The sequence below is a fragment of the Mobula birostris genome, chromosome 3 (genome assembly GCF_030028105.1).
Source record: "Mobula birostris isolate sMobBir1 chromosome 3, sMobBir1.hap1, whole genome shotgun sequence".
In the NCBI taxonomy this organism is placed as follows: Eukaryota; Metazoa; Chordata; class Chondrichthyes; order Myliobatiformes; family Myliobatidae; genus Mobula; species Mobula birostris.
Window position 1 is genome coordinate 87,705,123 of NC_092372.1, and position 18,988 is coordinate 87,724,110.

The 18,988-nt window shown below is 38.9% G+C and overlaps 1 protein-coding gene across 10 annotated transcripts in view; it reads left to right on the plus strand.

Annotated features, from left to right (window-relative positions):
- Positions 1-18,988, plus strand: part of ldb2a (LIM domain binding 2a) — a 542,321-nt gene that overhangs the window by 511,564 nt on the left and 11,769 nt on the right. For 2 of the 10 annotated variants that reach the window (XM_072252979.1, XM_072252980.1), the window contains 3 exons: positions 593-716; positions 3,629-3,718; positions 4,826-4,974. In XM_072252979.1, the coding sequence (XP_072109080.1) occupies positions 593-716; positions 3,629-3,718; positions 4,826-4,974 (363 nt within the window). Of the gene's footprint in view, positions 1-592; positions 717-3,628; positions 3,719-4,825; positions 4,975-7,298; positions 7,443-18,988 lie in introns of all 10 variants that reach the window. The other 8 variants (XM_072252984.1, XM_072252985.1, XM_072252986.1 and 5 more) reach the window with 6 other exon arrangements.

The following is an 18,988-nucleotide window of genomic DNA, read 5'->3' on the forward strand; positions in this document are numbered from 1 at the left end:
AGAACCCATGCTCCCAAGAAGCTCTAAGCCTAGTTGATGTTACAATCCCTCTTCCAACCCCCCACCCCGCTATAGTTTACAAGGGATTTAAAGTTACATGAATAATATGTGAAGTATAATATCAGACCAGTTGAGAGGCTGACATTTTTATCTGTGAAATGAAAGCATCTAAAACAGAAATAATTTCCAATTGAATTACCCCTTTTTATTGAATGGAGACTAAAGTGGAAATAATAGCAAAGTAAGTTACAATTTCTCTCAACGTTTTGGAAAAACTTCTGAATGCATCTGGGCTGGATTTGAATTATTTACCAACAATTTATCTTGTTTAAGTTGCTGCCAATTTTAATCATTCATACAGTGACTGTTCATGATGCCAATTCACAGTTCAAATTCAAAATATTTAAACAGTGGCTAGAATGATCAGATTTATTTTCAGACCAGTGAAGTACTTAACAAAAGGAATGTTTGTAACTAGTGAGAAAGTTTAATCTGACGATTCTTATCTGCTTAGCTTTGTCCTTGTTTGTATCATTTTTAACTTATTTAATGTTAAAATGTAACACTAGATAATCTATGCTCATATTTCCAGTTGTGTGTAATACTGGAGCCAATGCAAGAACTGATGTCCAGACACAAAACATACAATATCAGCCCAAGGGACTGCCTGAAAACATGCTTATTCCAGAAATGGCAGCGAATGGTGGCACCTCCAGGTAAGCTGACAATGTTTAATTGAATATTACAGCTAGAGGTATATACTGTCGTTATAATAACATTTAGGAATGCTCCATTAATACATTTTATAAAGTTTGTTACACAACACAATATCAAAGGTATGGATCCCTAAATCACCACGATCTTACTAGTAACTCCTTATTGATATTTATTTCATCCTTGTGTTTCCATATCAATATGTTCAGTAGTGCAGGTAACTTCCCATCTGCTGTACAAGCTATATTACACACAGTATTTTGGTACCCACAAATTATTTGGCTTTTAAAAAATATTTTCCACACAAGTTGCTGCACAGATTAAGGATCAATCAGTGCTAATTAGGTTTAGCATAGAAACATTAAGTTTCTGCCTCAGCTTCTGAATGTGGTGTTTTTGAGAAAAAGTTGGTTTCTGGGATTATTTTAAATATAGATTTATTTGTTCCTTCTCATACACTATCTGAATCTGGGATTATTTTAAATATAGATTTATATGTCCCTTCTCATACACTATCTGAATCTGGGCAATCCAATTAGGAGATGGTTGAATCGTTGAGTTAGGCTTATATACATCAATATAGTGGATTCTGGTTAACTGGGCCATCGGTTAATCAGGGCAGCCACTTATTTCGGACAACTCTTAAAGAACAAAAACTAATTGAGAAAATAGCCGACATTCCCTTTGTTTATTTGGGACACTATGCCGCTTAATGGGGTAGGAAACTACTGCTGAACAGTTTCTAACTAGCATCAGTCACGTGCACTTGTGTGGCTGTTAGACACTACACAGTGCTTCAAGCAAACTGTTTTTAAATAGCATCAGCTGTGTGTGTTTGTGTGTAAAAAGCAGCATTTTTTGTCTCTGATAGTTGGCAAGAAATATCAGAACTGTTTTGCACACTGCGGTTTCAAGCACTCAAGCTTGGAAATGGCAGAAACAGCTAGGAGTGAAAATAAAAAGATTTCATTACTTCAACAAGTTAGGAACTATGAAGAATTTGAAGGTATCAACAATCACCTTGAATGTTACAGTGAAAATTAAGAATTGGAGGATGAAATGATCTACAGTATTGTATGAAGGCAGTCCATTATCTGCACAAGGTGTCTGGTCTGATTTTGTTCACTTACAGTCAAAAGAACATGAAGTGGGTGAATTCCTCTGTTGATCAAAATGAGGAAATAGTACAGTTTTATAGTACTGTAGTAGTACTGATAGTGTTCCAGTTTGTTCTGTATTTCATTTAAATATATAATTTGTTACTCAGTTTGTATTTTTATGCCTTTTCTAACTTCGGCTAATTGGGACAGGCACTTAATTGGGCCAAAATGTTTTCATCCCGATGTGTCCCAATTAACCAGAATCCACTGTACTGTACATCCCAGATCTCTATCTGAAGAGGTAAATGAAATAAATAAATATCTAACTCTCAAACTAGCAAAAACTTCACAAGTATTCAAAGGTACATCTATTTGGAAATGATTTGATAGTGATTAACAAAGTTGTTACAGGATAGATAGGGACTTTACTGAATTAGACACTTAGTAAGCCTGCACTTGGTTTTCTCATCATTGTCTTTCAAATGTAGATAACTGTTGACACTGTAGTACTTTGCTCATAATTTCAAAAGTTGTTTTATACACCTATTAGATTTCAGTATCGAACATATTCTGGAATTTTATAGACCTGTTAAGATTTTGGTATCAAACACATTCTTGAATTGCTTTTAGAGAGTTGACTAATCCTACCACACACCAAGTTGGCAAGGTCAGAAAACTTGTAACTTGTCATCAAGACCAAAATTTGCCCAATTAATTATTTGCTCGATGCTGCATTTGGCTTCAGAATAGTGTCTCTCAAAAGAAAGACTGATGTAAGACTTCACTGCCCATGGTGAAGTAAGTTATACAAGTTGTTGATTACTTCAATTTCCCTCCTGAACAAAGACAACATCCTGTTCACCAACAAGTGTGACATGTGAAGATGAGGATATTGAACAAATAGAAGAATACAATGAACTTTCTGCATGCTAGCCAAGAGTATCACTCAGTCACTGAGTCTGTCTCCTAGCCACTCAGTCTATCTCTGTTATAGCATAGAGATTTGCTTAACAGAAGGTTGGATCAGTATATTAAATCAGATTCCAGTTTCTCATCAATAAAATAATTAACTGATCAATCAGGAGCATTATGTATCAAGTGTGCTGACTTTCCCGCCAAGTTCTCTAATTAACATGCCCATTAAATGTGATAACTATACTTGAAAGAAGTACTCTGCTTACTCATATGCATTCATTGAATGTCAAAGGAATGCTTTGCTAATGTGCTTATGCCTGTATCTAAGAGGCTTGTTATACCAAAGTTGATGCCAATCATTTTAGTTATTTAACATCTTCGTAGTGAAAGCATTTGTCATTTTTTCATTCTTAACGTAATTAACGTTGCCACGTAGTTATTCTAGTCTATTATTAAAAGCAGTTAACTTGTGAACTATTCTCAAGCTTTATCTTATACCTGCAAGTATGAAGTAAACATAGTGATTTGAAAAGTGTACAATTGCATCCTACAACAAGCAGCGCAATGACTCAGTACGTTGGAGTGCCAGCACACTGTGTCATGGTGTTGTTGGAGTGAAAGGTGAGACTCCATGCAGTTTGGTTTCATATCTCAGCTGTGCTGTGGTGGGAAGACGCTGAGCGGAGGGCAGATGCCTCCCCACAGAGGGGAGGTAGAGTTAGAGGGACTGCAGACTCGGCTTGGAGGAATCAGGAGACTGAGGAGAAAAATAGAGGAGATTAATTCACTAAAATGGCAAACAAAAAATTATACTATATCGTATATGCACCAGTAAAACCGTTGCAATTAACAACCATGTAAGAGTAAAATACCTGTCCCGTGATGCTGTAATCCTTCAGGTCGAACCTCACAATCAGCCGTTATACCCTTTCTCCTACGTCACACCGCCTCAACCCCACAACCTCGCTCAGCGCGCCCAGCGCATAACGGTAAGAAAACAAAGTTTAATTATTTTTAGTCATTTGAAGTGTATATTATATCAAAATAGCAAAAACATGGAGGGAGTAATAAGGCAAGACTAATCTTGTAAGTTTGGATGGCTTTAACATCCAATGTTCATCAACATGTAACTGTTAGTTTGACCCAGTTCGAAGTAAATACAGAGGATTTTTTACTTTGGTAGCTCTGTGTTTTAACTGTTGTAAATACAGTGAGAAAATTTCCCATATTTCAAATTCTAGCAAAATTGCAAATGTTCTAAACTAAAGCATTTGGAGTTTTGCTAGTAATAACACTTAGAAAAAGTCTTTACACCATTATTATGAAATAACTAAAGGAAACCTTCTGCCATAGTTGGTGCTGGGTCATTTATGCTTTATTCATACTCCAGTGGTTCTAAGTTGGAGACAGCTTTAGCAGTCATATTCATTTTGGGACTTTCCAGGTGGGGCCTTTCAGGTGGGGTGCCTTGCAAAGAAAAAGCTGGCATTTCATCTCCCTCACATTGTTCACTTCCTGCTGGCCTCATGAGGAGCAGTATAGTCAATTGGCACCTTTGGGGAGAGGCACAGTTTCACTTGATTGAAATGTGGAAGTGATAAATTGTCTTAAAAGCTTTGCCAAGTGTGGAAAAACTTCATTGTCTTAAATTTTATAATGATCCATATTTTGATTTGCAAAGCCATCAACCACACTAGCTGCTAAAGGGCAACATTCCTTCCAATTTTAAATTATCATGTTATAATTCAACTAGTATCCAATGACCAGTAATGAACTCACCAGCCATTCTAGTAAACACTCAGAAAATGAAATTATTATGAGATGGAATCAGGCAAATACCATTCAGTAAGATTAATTACAATGTTATAAATTAATGACCAAAGCAAAGAGAATGAGTTATCAGAGAGAATGTCGGGATAAAGAATTGATCTACTACAACTTCACACAAAATTTACCTTAGCTATGTTGTTGACTAAGCGGCTCCTCATATTTAGCCAGTCAGGGAAAGGTAAAACAAACCTGTCTTGAGCATTCAAAAGTTAATGATATCAAAACCGTGATCCTGGCATGTTTTTGTTTTGTTTTGTTTTTCACAGCAGAACCAACCAGACAACAGACAAACAAGCGGAGAAAGAGGAAGAACTCAGCGAGCAGTACCTCAAACAGCAGTGCAGGAAACATCAACAGCATGAACAGCAAGAAAAAAGGGCCTGTGGGGAATTTCAGTCTCTCCAGTCAGGTACCTGTAAGCATCTCCTTTCATTCTGTGTCTGACCAGGACAAGCATATTGACCTGTTACTAGTTAAATACAGTGGATTCCGGTTAATTGGTCTGTTGGTTAATCGAGCCGCCGCTTAATTGGGACAACTCTTAAAGAACAATAACTAATCGAGAAAATAGCCGGGATTCCTTTTGTTTATTTGGGACACTATGCCGCTTAATTGGAACTGGAAACTGTTTTCGTACAGTTTCTAACTAGCATCAGTCAAGTGAACTTGTGTGGTTGTTAGACATTACACCATGCTTAAAGCAAACAGTTTTTAAAAGGTGTCATTTGCATGTGTTTGTGTTCAAAAGCAGTGATTTTTGTCACTGAAAGTTGGTAAGCAGTAAGTCATAAGCTGCAAGACAAGTTAGAATTGTTCTGTTCACTGCGGTTTCAAGCATTCAGGCTTGGAGATGGCAGAGATGGCTGGGAGTGAACATGAAATGATTTCACTACTTCAGCTAGCTAAGAAACTATGAAAAATTTGAAGGTATCAACAATTTTCTTGAATGTTACAATGAAAATGAAGATTTGGAGGATGCAGTCGTCGAAAGCATTGTGTGAAGGCAGCCCACTCTCTGCCCTAGGTGTCTTCTCTAATTTACAATCAATCAACGACAAGGCAGCTTGTTGGTTGTCTGTCATATCTGATGATGACAGTGAACCCTGTGCAGGAAAGTTTTGAAAATGGAAAAACCATAGCACTGAGACAGTTCTACTCTCTCAACCTCAGAAGTCCGGGTACAGTGGTACAAGTATTCATCACAAACTGGGATCTGCCTTGGTTGCAGTGGATAACCATGACTTCTGTGCCTAATATTGTCCTTCATTCTCCATGAAGCGTTGCAAAATAACCTTCTGGCCATTGGATCTCATTATTGATCTCATCCGCCCAGTCTGCCAGAGCTGACCTTACATGCTAGGACAGGCATATCCCTGTTCCACCAGGATAGGAGATCCACTGACTACCCTCACCTGCCAAAGCGGTGTACTGGGGTGTGACCGCTGTCGCATGCAAACAACTACTTGGAGCCACAAGTGAGAGCTGAGTGTCCAGTGGGGACCAAAGGTGAGTGAACTGCCCAGAATGAACATGACAAGCCCCTTCGCTAAAGGTGCTATCCCTCACTGGACACCGCATACACAGCAGTGTACACCAAATGAGTTACTCCTTTGATAACTATTAGGAACTAATACACAGATTTGTATTACTGTAGTACCATTGGTAGAATTCTGATTTGTTCTGTATTTCATTTAAATACATGATTTGTTACTCAGTTAAACGGCAGTATGTCTTTTTTATACCTTTTTAACTATTTCCATTAAACTTCAGCTAATTGGGAGAGCTGCTCAATTAGGCAAAAATGTACATGTCTTGATGTGTCCTAATTAACCGGAATCTACTGTATATATAATGAATTTCCACACACACTGCTGTAATGATTTGTTTTGTTTTTTTTTGTATGTCAACTTTTCTTAGCAGCCTTTATTTGCTAGATCCAGAAAATAACCCAAATGTAATCCAGAAAATAACCAGTTCAACCTTGGCTCTTCCAACGCAAATCTTCTTATAAAATGAAGCTATCTCTGATAGCTTTTGTCTTGTATCTAGCTTTGTTCCATTAGCACCTTTGTTTTATGTGAGGTAGCTCATAATTGAGTGTACAGGACCAAAAGTGAAAGGCAAAAATAACAACATAACAGCAAAAGAGGCTTAGTAACATTGTACATATTGTGACCCCCTTACTCGCTAAATGGAGCACCTTTTAAATGTACATATGGTATGTAAAGTACTCCTTTATCATGGCTGCAAACAGTGGAATGCAATAATATCTGATATGCTAGTTTTCTGTCTGTCATGGGTCTGCTATTTATTTGCTGAACAACCTCATTCAGATGCCTAACCAAAGCAAAATTCTAGCTCTCAAGCAAGGTACTGACCATAATGCTTAGCATAGCAGCAAAGGGCTACAAAGCCAAGATCTATGAATGAAGAATAACAATATGCCTGCCATCAAATGCCCCACCCATTTCATATTCCAATGAGCTCAGGAACTGACCTTCAAAGATCCTTCAGAAAGTAGCTGCATCTCACATACTTACAGCTTCAAAATATTCCCCGCCACCTCCCCTCCCCAAACTCCAGCCTCACTGCCAGCAAAACAAGAAGTTGTGTTAAAGCAGTTTTTAAAAAATTGCACATGGTTAAACATGAAAAACTTGGGGAAAAATAGTTTTCTTGAGAAAAAAAGTGGCTCCAACAAAATAATCGAGACCCACAGTGTCCTCCCTCCTCTGGCAGCAGCTACAGCAGGGCTTCATCCACGTCCTTCAGGACAACGTCTCCACGGTGGCTCAACCTGAAATGCCAGCGTCCTCTTCGCACAGGTCAGCACAGCGGCTCCACATGACATCCTAAATGTCGTCCTCTACCACTCCGGAACAGGTAAATCCCCAGAAATACAGAAGGAGGAAAAGAGAAAGAAAATTGTTTTTACGATTAAAATGCAATCGCTCAGCAAGTGGCTGAGCAATACAGTCCTAGAAAGTTCCACATTTCATCCCCCTGTCCAAGCTGAGGTAGCTCTTCCAAGCTCTACATCAGTGGCAATAGGATGCTATAATTAATATATATACCTTAAAGAAAGGAAGGGAAGCACAGGCCAGGTTTCCATTCCAAATCACCAGTCATCAGTGATTGCCAGAGTATGTGTAACTGAAGGAAAGGCGAGGACAGAATCATTCTAATTAAAAACTAACATTTGGTTCTAGCTTGCTAATACCATGAAATAAGCAGTATGCTCTCTCAAGGCTGATGTGGTCATGTTTATTTCATAATTGATAAATAAACTAATAATTGGGATTCCAGTCGAAAAGAAAACTGTTGAACTGATTCAGTCAAGTACCTTGATTATGTTAATACTCGCTTGAATTTGTAATTAAGTCTGACAGATGGTATAGTTCATGTTAATGAAGTTGATCAGTTTACAGTCATTTTTTCATTACGTGTTTTTATTGTGACTTAAGCAACTACTTGATTTTTTGACATCTTTCAGTGAGTTTATCAGATCATTTCATAGAAATGAAATGCACATTAGGAACTTATGCCAATTGCCAACTAAATTTAATCTCACATTGGATAAAGCAATACAATATGAAGCATGGCTATTATGTAAGATGCAAAAGGGTAAGGTAAAGATACTTAACTAAAGTTATTAATGTGGAAGCTAGTTCTTAATTTTTTTGCTGTATCTGATGGAGACTGTTGAACTTGGGATATAGGGAAGTTCATTCAAAAGATAATTTTTAATGCAAGTCCTGTGGAGGAGGTTAAATCGTCCTATTTTGCTCACCAATGGAAGAGGTTCCTGTTTGCCTATGCAGTGCTCCTATGCTAGATCATTCCCTACAGATTGATAAACATGAAGTGATACAATGACTTCAGAGATAGTAGCAACTTCTGCAAGAATGTAAAGGAGGGATCAATTTGTTAAAGACTGGCAATTCGTGATTTCATTTCCAATAAGATGAAGACTTGAGTAGACAATGAGAAATACTGAATAAACTACTCAAAAAATTTCACATTTTAAATTGCATTGGCTGGATTAGATTTGAGAAAAGTAAAAGCATGAGATAGGATCTTACAAATGAGAGAGAATAATGCATTGCTAGGAACTATGGAAAATTAATAGCTTCTGTAAGAAAATGTAAAATGAACAAATAATTTTATAAACCACTCCTGCTTGCCAAAGTTCAGGTTACATTCTTACCCACTCACCTTTATCACAAAAAGCACACTGTGCATTTGTTGGCTATAGTTTCTCAATAGGAACTATTCATCACATTTGCTTCTATTTTCCCACCATCCTTTTACATTTTGCAAAATCTTATCAAGCTCCCTTTAATGCTTTTCCCCTATCACACAGCTACTATGTTCTAATATCTCTCTATGAATTCATTTTAACTACTTATTTCATTTGTATTCCTCAACCCATTCTCCCATTGTAACACATGTACCAATGGACATAACTTTTTAGTATCTACCTTTCTCAATATTTCTTATTCTTTAAACCTTCTGATTTCTCTCTTGATCTTTAGGTACCTTAATTTCCAACTTGAAGTATCTTGTGGTAAATTCTTTCAATGTATTCTTTCCACGGCTGCAGGAAACAATGTCCCAACCAATATCTTATAAAATTCAACAGCATTTCTTTCCTTTTACATTCAATACTGATATTCTACAGCATCAAACTGAGTTTAAGTTACAATTAGATTAACCATAATCTTACTAAATGGGCGAATAGGTATGAGGAGCCATGTGACCTGCTCCTGCCCTGAGTTGTAGGTTCATATATATGAATCCACAAAGGCTCATTAACTCTTTTATAAATCTAATTGCCTGTATAATTTGAGTGCTCTGTTCTTTTAGATAGATACTTTATTGATCTCAAAGGAAATTAGTGTCACAGCAGCATTACAAGTGCACAGATATAAATATTAGAAGAGAAGTAGAAAGAATAAAAGATAAGTTACCACAAACAGACTAACAGGAGGGGTTATCACTTCCCTGGCTATAGTTTGATTCATTATGGAGTCTAATGGTCGAGGATAAACACGAACTCATATAGGGCTCTTTGGAACAGCACAGATGTCTTAGTCTATTACTAAAAGTGCTCCTCTGTTCAATCAAGATTGCATGCAAAGGTGAGAAACATTATCCAGAATTGCCAGGATTTTCCATAGGGCCCTTTGTTCTATCACAGTCTACAGTGTGTCCAGTTTGACTCCTTTAAAAAAGCCAGTCTTTCTAATCAATTTATTGAACCTGTTGGCATCACCCGTGTTGATACCATTGCCCCAGCACACCACCGCATAGAAGATTGTACTGGCGACAGTAGACTGGTAGAACATGTAGAAGGAGAGGCTTGCATATTCCAAAGGACATCATTTAGGTTGCATTTTCTTATACATTTTCTGATTCTCATTGAACTACATTGTATTACATCTACCACCTACTTTTCCCATTCTTGTAATCTGCTTACATCTTCTTGCACTCTTCCTCAAGATTTACTGTGAAACTTATTTGGATAACAGCAACACACTTTGACAATTCTCCAATTCTGCCTGTGTCAAAATGATTTGACTTGATTGAAAACTCTGAAGGTCCTCTGGAGTAACTTCCACCAACATCTCCTCAAACTGACAAATATTAATTTAGTTTACCAATTAGTTTTTGTTTTTTTGTGTCTGAATTTTCTTCCTCCTTGATGAACTTGTGTACAAAATGTGATACCATTTATTCCATCTCTATGGTATAATTCCCATATTCAAGAAGTTTTATGTCAAAAGTTTATGCTACCATTATCTCATCTTCATCCTCTATCAGTATTCTTAAATGCAAATTTTGTGATTGCTTTTTAACCAGTCACCTCAGTGGAATGGCTGATATTCCTGTGTTAGATATAGTAGACAAGTTGACTTTGTAAAAGAGCGTGGGCTGCAACTCTATCCACTTGCTTCATTATGCATTTTTGATGTACCCCACATCTCTCCCACACCCACAACTCTGCTTGGCAAGAGGCTAAATCTAGGAATACTTGCAGCTTCTCTCCAAATTTTGATGAGCAAGTCACTGGAAGTCACATCTGAGAAGAGATTCTTAGTCTTAAAGTGTCTGAATATTAAACACTGAATATAGACAATCGGAAATTTTTAGTTATTCTTTTGAATGAAAAAGTGGGCATTATTTTTATTGTTAAGTTTGTGCATTATTTTTGTTTGTTGTTTGTGCATTTTTAAATAAAAATAGAAAGATCTTGGTCACTTAACACGGTAGACAGCATCTATGGAAAGAGAAAAAGGATTAACATTTAATGTGAAAGACCCTTCAGAACTGGAAAACTATTTATAGGTTGTGGAGAATCAAGTTCATTTTATTGTCATTCAACCATATACATGTATACCACCAAACGAAACAACATTCCTTCAGACCAAGGTGCACAACACAGTACACAACACATAGTGTATTACTACCGCAAATAATAGGATGCATTTCCAGCCCAAGTTAAAAAGTAAACTGTATAATACTACTAGCATTTCATATGTGATGAGACCTGGGTAGCGGCAGGGAGTTCAATAGTCGTATGACCTAAGGGAAGAAGCTGTTTCCCATCGTAACAGTTCTTCTGTTTTGTGAACAGTTCATATTTTAACAGTTCATTGGGGAAGAGGTAAATAGAATAAAGGAAATATCTGTGATGGGTGTGACCAGGGTTGCTCTGGGACACACATCAAAGTTGCTGGTGAAAGCAGTAGACCAGGCAGCATCTCTTGGAAGAGGTACAGTCGACGTTTCGGGCCAAGACCCTTCGACAGGACTAACTGAAAGAAGAGCTAGTAAGAGATTTGAAAGTGGGAGGGGGAGGGGGAGATCTGAAATGGAGAAGACAGGAGGGGGAGGGATGGAGCCAAGAGCTGGACAGTTGATTGGCAAAAGGGATATGAGAGGATCATGGGACAGGAGGCCTAGGGAGAAAGAAAGCGGGGGGAACCCGGAGGATGGGCGAGGGGTATAGTGAGAGGGACAGAGGGAGAAAAAGGAGAAAGAGAAAAGAATGACTATATAAATAAATAACGGATGGGGTACAAGGGGGAGGTGGGGCATTAGCGGAAGTTTGAGAAGTCAATGTTCATGCCATCAGGTTGGAGGCTACCCAGACGGAACATAAGGTGTTGTTCCTCCAACCTGAGTGTGGCTTCATTTTTACAGTAGAGGGGGCCGTGGATAGACATATCAGAATGGGGATGGGACGTGGAATTAAAATGTGTGGCCACTGGGGGATCCTGTTTTCTCTGGCGGACAACATTGACTTCTCAAACTTCCGCTAATGCACAACCTCCCCCTCGTACCCCATCCGTTGTTTATTTATATACACACATTCTTTTTCTCTCTCTCCTTTTTCTCCCTCTGGCCCTCTCGCTATACCCCTTGCCCATCCTCTGGGTTCTCCTCCCCCCTTTTCTATCTCCCTAGGCCTCCTGTCCCATGATCCTCTCATATCCCTTTTGCCGATCAACTGTCCAGCTCTTGGCTCCATCCCTCCCCCTCCTGTCTTCTCCTATCATTTTGGATCTCCCCCTCCCCCTCCCACTTTCAAATCTCTTACTAGCTCTTTCAGTTAGTCCTGACGAAGGGTCTCGGCCCGAAATGTCGACTGTACCTCTTGCAAGAGATGCTGCCTGGCCTGCTGCGTTCACCAGCAACTCTGATGTGTGTTCTTGAATTTCCAGCATCTGCAGATTTCCTAGGGTTGCTCTGGGAATGAGTTACCCAGCCAAAATGGGTAGGTACAGTATGATTACGCTTCTTTCTGACAGCAGGTCTGTGGGATATGCATAGTAGACCAGGCTGTACAAATGGAGAAAGAAAAAACTGAGCCAGTATCGGAGCTGGATAACTTATAACAGAAATGGTCAGTATTGGCACTTACAGAGAAATTATTTTCCATTTATTGTACCTAACAGAATTTTTTCTTAGATTTTGTCTCATATCTGTTATTTCTCATTTTCTAGTGAATCCCAGCTTTTGTAACACAAAGCTAATAATAAGTATTGCATTAATTGGGCAGTACAGTAGTAACAGAATTTTGTAGACACCTTAAATAATTTGATTTCAGTAAATTCAATTGAAAAATCACTGAGCTAAATTTCATGTTTGGTATTGCAGCCTGCTAGATAATAAATATTCAATCCCAGAGATTGAAAATGTCTACCAGAGAATTATTAAAATAATTTTCTTTTATTCATTTCACAAATATATATCTACCACTGTTGTTATATTATTTGATCTCCATCAATAAGTCTGGGTCAGCAATGCATTTGTCTTTGGCTCACTTCATAGGCTTTACTTCTGAAGCACTAACTCCATCCCATACCAATCCTTAGAATTGCAAACTGTTTGCAACCACAGCAGCATAAGTGGCTCAAATTATGTACAGAATACTTTTCTAAGCCATCACTAAGACTTGTTATTTCTACCTCTGCAATATTGCTGAGTTTTGTTTCTGCAGCATCTGTCTTAAGCCGAACCAACTTGTTTTTAACCTTGGCCTTTTGTTGATTCCAAAAGGATGTATGGAACATATGTCAAAGCTCACAATTTCTACTTTTTATTAGTGTTGCCAAATTCTACACCCACTTTAATACATCTGCTGCTCAGACTTTTACTTTTATTATTTCTGATCAACTAATCTAATACATGACTACAGGTTGGCTTCCCTCGCCATAAACTTGAAGATATCTAAAACTCTCAGCCATGTCCTAATGTGCAGCAAGTCCTTTTTTACCCATTACCTGCAAGCTAAAGAGAACTAAAATTTGTACTTGGTGACAAAGTATCTAAATTTTGAAATTCTCCTCATTGTTTCTATAACCTCTCCCTGCCCCACCTTTATTTAACAGCATAGATAACAAAAAAAACAAGCTGATGTACTGTATTTGAAGATTCAAAGACAATTGATGAGTCTTCAGAAGTACAATCAGACATTTGGCCTCAAAGTTATTAAACAAGGTTTGTGCACGTGGGATTTAAATAAGTTGCAGATGCTGGAAATCTGGAATAAAAAGAGACAATGCCAGAAACACTCTGCAGGTCAGGCAGCAACTGTGGAAAGAGAAAAAGAATTAATATGAGATCCATCATCAGAACAGAGAGAGAAAACAAGTTAGTTTTCAGTTGCAGAAAAGAGAAGGAAAAGGTAGAACAAATAAGATATCTCTGATAGGATGAGATGAGTTGATTGTGGCTTATAGAAAAATTCAAGTTCAAACTAAATTTATTATCAAGGTACATATGTCATCATATAATACCTTGAGATTCCTTTTCCTGCAGACATTCACAGTAGATCAAAGAAATATAATTAATGAAAAACTGCATACAAAGATTGAGAAACAATGATTGTAGGGATGACTTACAACGGATTGAAAAGCTTGAGCACGAAGATATTAAGGAAGAGGATGTGCTGGAATTTTTGGAAAGCATCAAGATGGATAAGTCACCGGGACCGGACGAGATGTACCCCAGGCCTAACTGTGGAGGGCGAGGTGGGGGGATTGCTGAGCCTCTGGTGATGATCTTTGCATCATCAACGGGGATGGGAGAGGTTCTGGAGGATTGGAGGGTTGCATATGTTGCTCCCTTATTCAAGAAAGGGCGTAGAGATAGCCCAGGAAATTATAGACCAGTGAGTCTTACTTCAGTGGTTGGTAATTTGATGGAGAAGATCCTGAGAGCCAGGATTTATGATCATTTGGAGAGGCATAATATGATTAGGGATAGTCAGCATTGCTTTGTCAAAGGCAGGTTGTGCCTTACAAGCCTGATCAAATTTTTTGAGGATGTGACTAAACACATTGATGAAGGTAGAACAGTAGATGTAGTGTATATGGATTTCAGCAAGGCATTTGATAAGGTACCCCATGCAAGGCTAATTGATAAAATAGGGCAGCATGGGATCCAAGGGGACATTACTTTGTGGATCCAGAACTGGCTTGCCCACAGAAAGCAAAGAGTGGTTGTAGACAGGTCATATTCTGAATGGAGGTTGGTGACCAGTGGTGTGCCTCAGCGATCTGTTCTGGGACCCCTACTCTTTGTGATTTTTATAAATGACCTGGATGAGGAAGTAGAGGGATGGGTTAGTAAATTTGCTGATGACACAAAGGTTGGGGGTGTTGTGGATAGTGTGGAGGGCTGTCAGAGGTTATAGCGGGACATTGACAGGATGCAAAACTGGGCTGAGAAGTAGCAGATGGAGTTCAACCCAGATAAGTGTGAGGTGGTTCATTTTGGTAGGTCAAATATGATGGCAGAATATAGTATTAACAGCAAGAGGATCAGAGGGATCTTGGGGTCCGAGTCCATAGGACACTCAAAGCTGCTACGCAGGTTGACTCTGTGGTTAAGAAGGCATATGGTGCATTGGCCTTCATCAGTTGTGGGATTGAGTTTAAGAGCCAAGAGGTAATGTTGCAGCTGTATAGGACTGTGGTCAGGCCCTACTTGAAGTACTATGCTCATTTCTGGTCGCCTCACTACAGGAAGAATGTGGAAACCATAGAATGGGTGCAGAGGAGATTTACAAGGATATTGTCTGGTTTGGGGAGCATGCCTTATGAGAATAGGTTGAGTGATCTCGGCCTTATCTTCTTGGAGCAGCGGAGGATTAGAGGTGACCTGATAGAGGTGTATAAGATGAAGAGAGGCATTGATTGTGTGGATAGTCAGAGGCTTTTTCCCAGGGCTGAAATGGCTAGCACGAGAGGACACACTTTTAAGATGCTTGGAAGTAGGTACAGAGGAGATGTCAGGTGTAATTTTTTTATGCAGAGTGTGTGGAATGGGCTGCCAGTGACGGTGATGGAGGCGGAAACGATAGGGTCTTTTAAGAGACTCCTGGATAGCTACATGGAGCTTAGAAAACTAGAGGGCTATTGGTAACCCTAGGTAATTTCTAAGGTAAAGACATGTTTGGCACAGTTTTGTGGGTCGAAGGGCCTGTATTGTGCTGTAGGTTTTCTATGTTTCTATGAACGTGCAAATACAATAAATAAAGATAAATGTATATCCATCTTTGTCTCTGTTGTTACCATTGATAAAGTTGTGGGAGAGGCCCAGCAGGCCAGGCAGTATGAAGGGAGAGGGGAAAAAAGGAGCCAAAATCACGGATGGATGACTGGCAGTGAAAGCCATTTGTGGTCAATGATAAAGACAGAAAGCAACAGCATGTTACCTAAAGTTGAGAAATTTGATCCAAGTTGAGAAATTTGATTCTGACTGGAATAAACCAGGCAGTTTTGGATTGGAAGACTGTGATGTGCTTAGATTACTCTTGCTGGAACAGTGCGGAAGGCACAGACAGAAAGATCAAAGTGCAAGTGGAATGATGAATAAAATTGGCAGGTGACTGGCCATGCAGGGTCACTCCTGCGGACTAAATACGAATGCCCTGCTACGTTATCACCTGATCTATTTTTTTCTCTCTCATTGTAGAAGACTGCTTATAACATTTAGGCAGCATTCTGGCTTAGTGTTCAGTCATAATCCTCCAGTTAGTAGCTTCACACCATGTGCCTCAGAAGGGCAGTGTCCATTATTAAGGACTCCATTACCCAGGACATGCCCTCTTTTCATTGTTACCATCAGGAAGGAGGTACAGAAGCCTGAAGGCCCACACTCAGTGATTCAGGAACAGCTTCTTCCCCTCTGCTGTCTGATTTCAAAGTGGACATTGAATCCATGAACACTACCTCATTTTTTTTACTGTTTTTGCACTATTTTTATTTAACTATTTAATGTACATAAATGCATTTATTGTAATTGATTTACTACATTTATCATGCATTGTATTGTACTGCTGCCACTAAGTTAACAAATTTCATGACATATACCGGTGATATTAAACTTGATACAGATTGCTCCTCAGCCGAACGCACACTAACCAAATGTCTGAATCTGCAGTTCCTCTCAAACCAAGCAAGATTTTCCAATGTAAAATAAATTACATTTTGAAAGCTAAATACAATCAGAACTTCAGTTGGAAAGATTATCTGAGTCCCTGGATGGTGGATAGGGAAGAGGTGAAAGGACAGGTTATCTTGCAGTTACAGTATATGGGGAAATGCCATGAGACTGGGAGCAGTTAATGGGATGGAAAATTGACCTGGGAGTTACAAAAGGGGGCATTACTTTGAAATGCTGAATGGAGGGGAGCAGACTTTGTGTCTGTTAGTGAAGTTTTGTTGGAGCTAGCAGAATTTGTTCAAAATGATCCATTGAATACAGAGGCTGGTGGGAATAGGGATGGGTGGTAAATACCAGGGAAGCTTTGTTCTTGCTCCATACAGGAGAGGGTGGGTGAAAACAGAGATGTGGGAAATAGATGAGACATGGTCAAGGGCTTAGTGCATTATAATAAAAGGAAGCCACACTTCAGGAAGAAAGAAGACATTTCAAAGGCATTTGTGCAGAAGGTCTAAATAATTGCAAAGTCCGTCATTGTAGCCACCCCTCCCCATTTTTTCTACTACTGAAAACTAATTTTCCTCTCATTCTCTGTTCTCATGAACATCTTGGAGTTGAAATATTCACTGTATCTCTTTACACATATATCACTTAACCTCCTGAAATTTTTCTTGCATTTTCTGTTTTTTCATTAGAGTGTATAGGATAGCAGATAATATACTCATATGGGATTAAAATTCATTAATGAGCAGAAAATAGAAACTGGGAATAAATTAGTCAGTTTTGATTTGGAAGACGTATGAACTGTGCAATCAGTGGCCTCAGCTACTCAGAATTTGTATCATTGATTTAGGAGAGAAGATCAACTATAATTTATTCATACTTTGTGATGGTAAAAGCTAGGTAGCAGTGTGGGCTGTGAGAAGGATGCAGAGAGGGTATAAGGGATGTGGACAGTCTAAGTGAATGGATAAGGACATGGCTGATGGAATATAATGTGGAAAAAATATTAAGTAATCCAATTAATTAATTTATCTATCTTTCTATTTATCTATCGATTGAGGTACAAGGAGGAATGGCTCCAACACTTCAAGCCACATCGCACAGCAACCCCCAATTTAACCCTAGGCTATTCACGTGGACAATTTACAATGACCAATTAACCTACTAACCGGTATGTCTTTGGAATGTGGGAGGAAACCGGAGCACCCAGAAAAAACTCACTTGTACCATGGGGAGGACATACAGACCCTTTACAGATGATGCCAGAATTGAACTCCAAACTCCAACATCTGGAGCTGAAATAGTGTTGCACTAACCACTACACCTCCGTGCCACCAAATTTGGTAGAAAAAAACAAAAAGGTAGCATTTCCTAAATGATCAGAGATTGAAAAGTATTAGTGTTCGAAGGAATCTGGTTATCCTTGTACATAAATCGCTAAAAGTTGACATGCAAGTTCAACAAGGAATTATGAATGCAAATAGTATGTTGGCTTTTATCACAAGAGTTTATGTGAATACAAGAGTCAAGGATATATTTGCAGAAGAGGATGTATAGAAAATGTTCATTAGATTAGTTTCTTGCATGGTGGATTTTAAATGAGAAGATATTAAACAGATTTGACCTATAGTCTCTAAAGTTTAGAAGAAAAAGAAGACCATAAGACAAAGGAGCAGAAGTAGGCCATTCGGCCCATCAAGTCTTCTCCGCCATTTTATCATGAGCTGATCCATTCTCCCATTTAGTCCCACTCCCCCGCCTTCTCACCATAACCTTTGATGCCCTGGCTACTCAGATACCTATCAATCTCTGCCTTAAATACACCTAATGACTTGGCCACCACTGCTGCCCGTGGCAACAAATTCCATACATTCACCACCCTCTGACTAAAAAAACTTCTTCGCATTTCTGTTCTGAGTGGGCGCCCTTCAATCCTTAAGCCATGCCCTCTCGTACTAGACTCCCCCATCATGGGAAACAACTTTGCCACATCCACTCTGCCCATGCCTTTTAACATTCGAAATGTTTCTATGAGGTCTCCCCTCATTCTTCTAAACTCCAAGGAATACAGTCCAAGAGCGGACAAACATTCCTCATATGTTAACCCTCTCATTCCTGGAATCATTCCAGTGAATCTTCTCTGTACCCTCTCCAACGTCAGCACATCCTTTCTTAAATAAGGAGACCAAAACTGCCCACAGTACTCCAAGTGAGGTCTCACCAGTGCCTTATAGAGCCTCAACATCACATCCCTGCTCCTATACTCTATTCCTCTAGAAATGAATGCCAACGTTGCATTCGCCTTCTTCACTACTGACTCAACCTGGAGGTTAACTTTAAGGGTTTCCTGTACAAGGACTCCCAAGTCCTGTTGCATCTCAGAACTTTGAATTCTTTCCCCATTTAAATAATAGTCTGCCCGTTTATTTTTTCTGCCAAAGTGCAGAACCATACACTTTCCAACATTG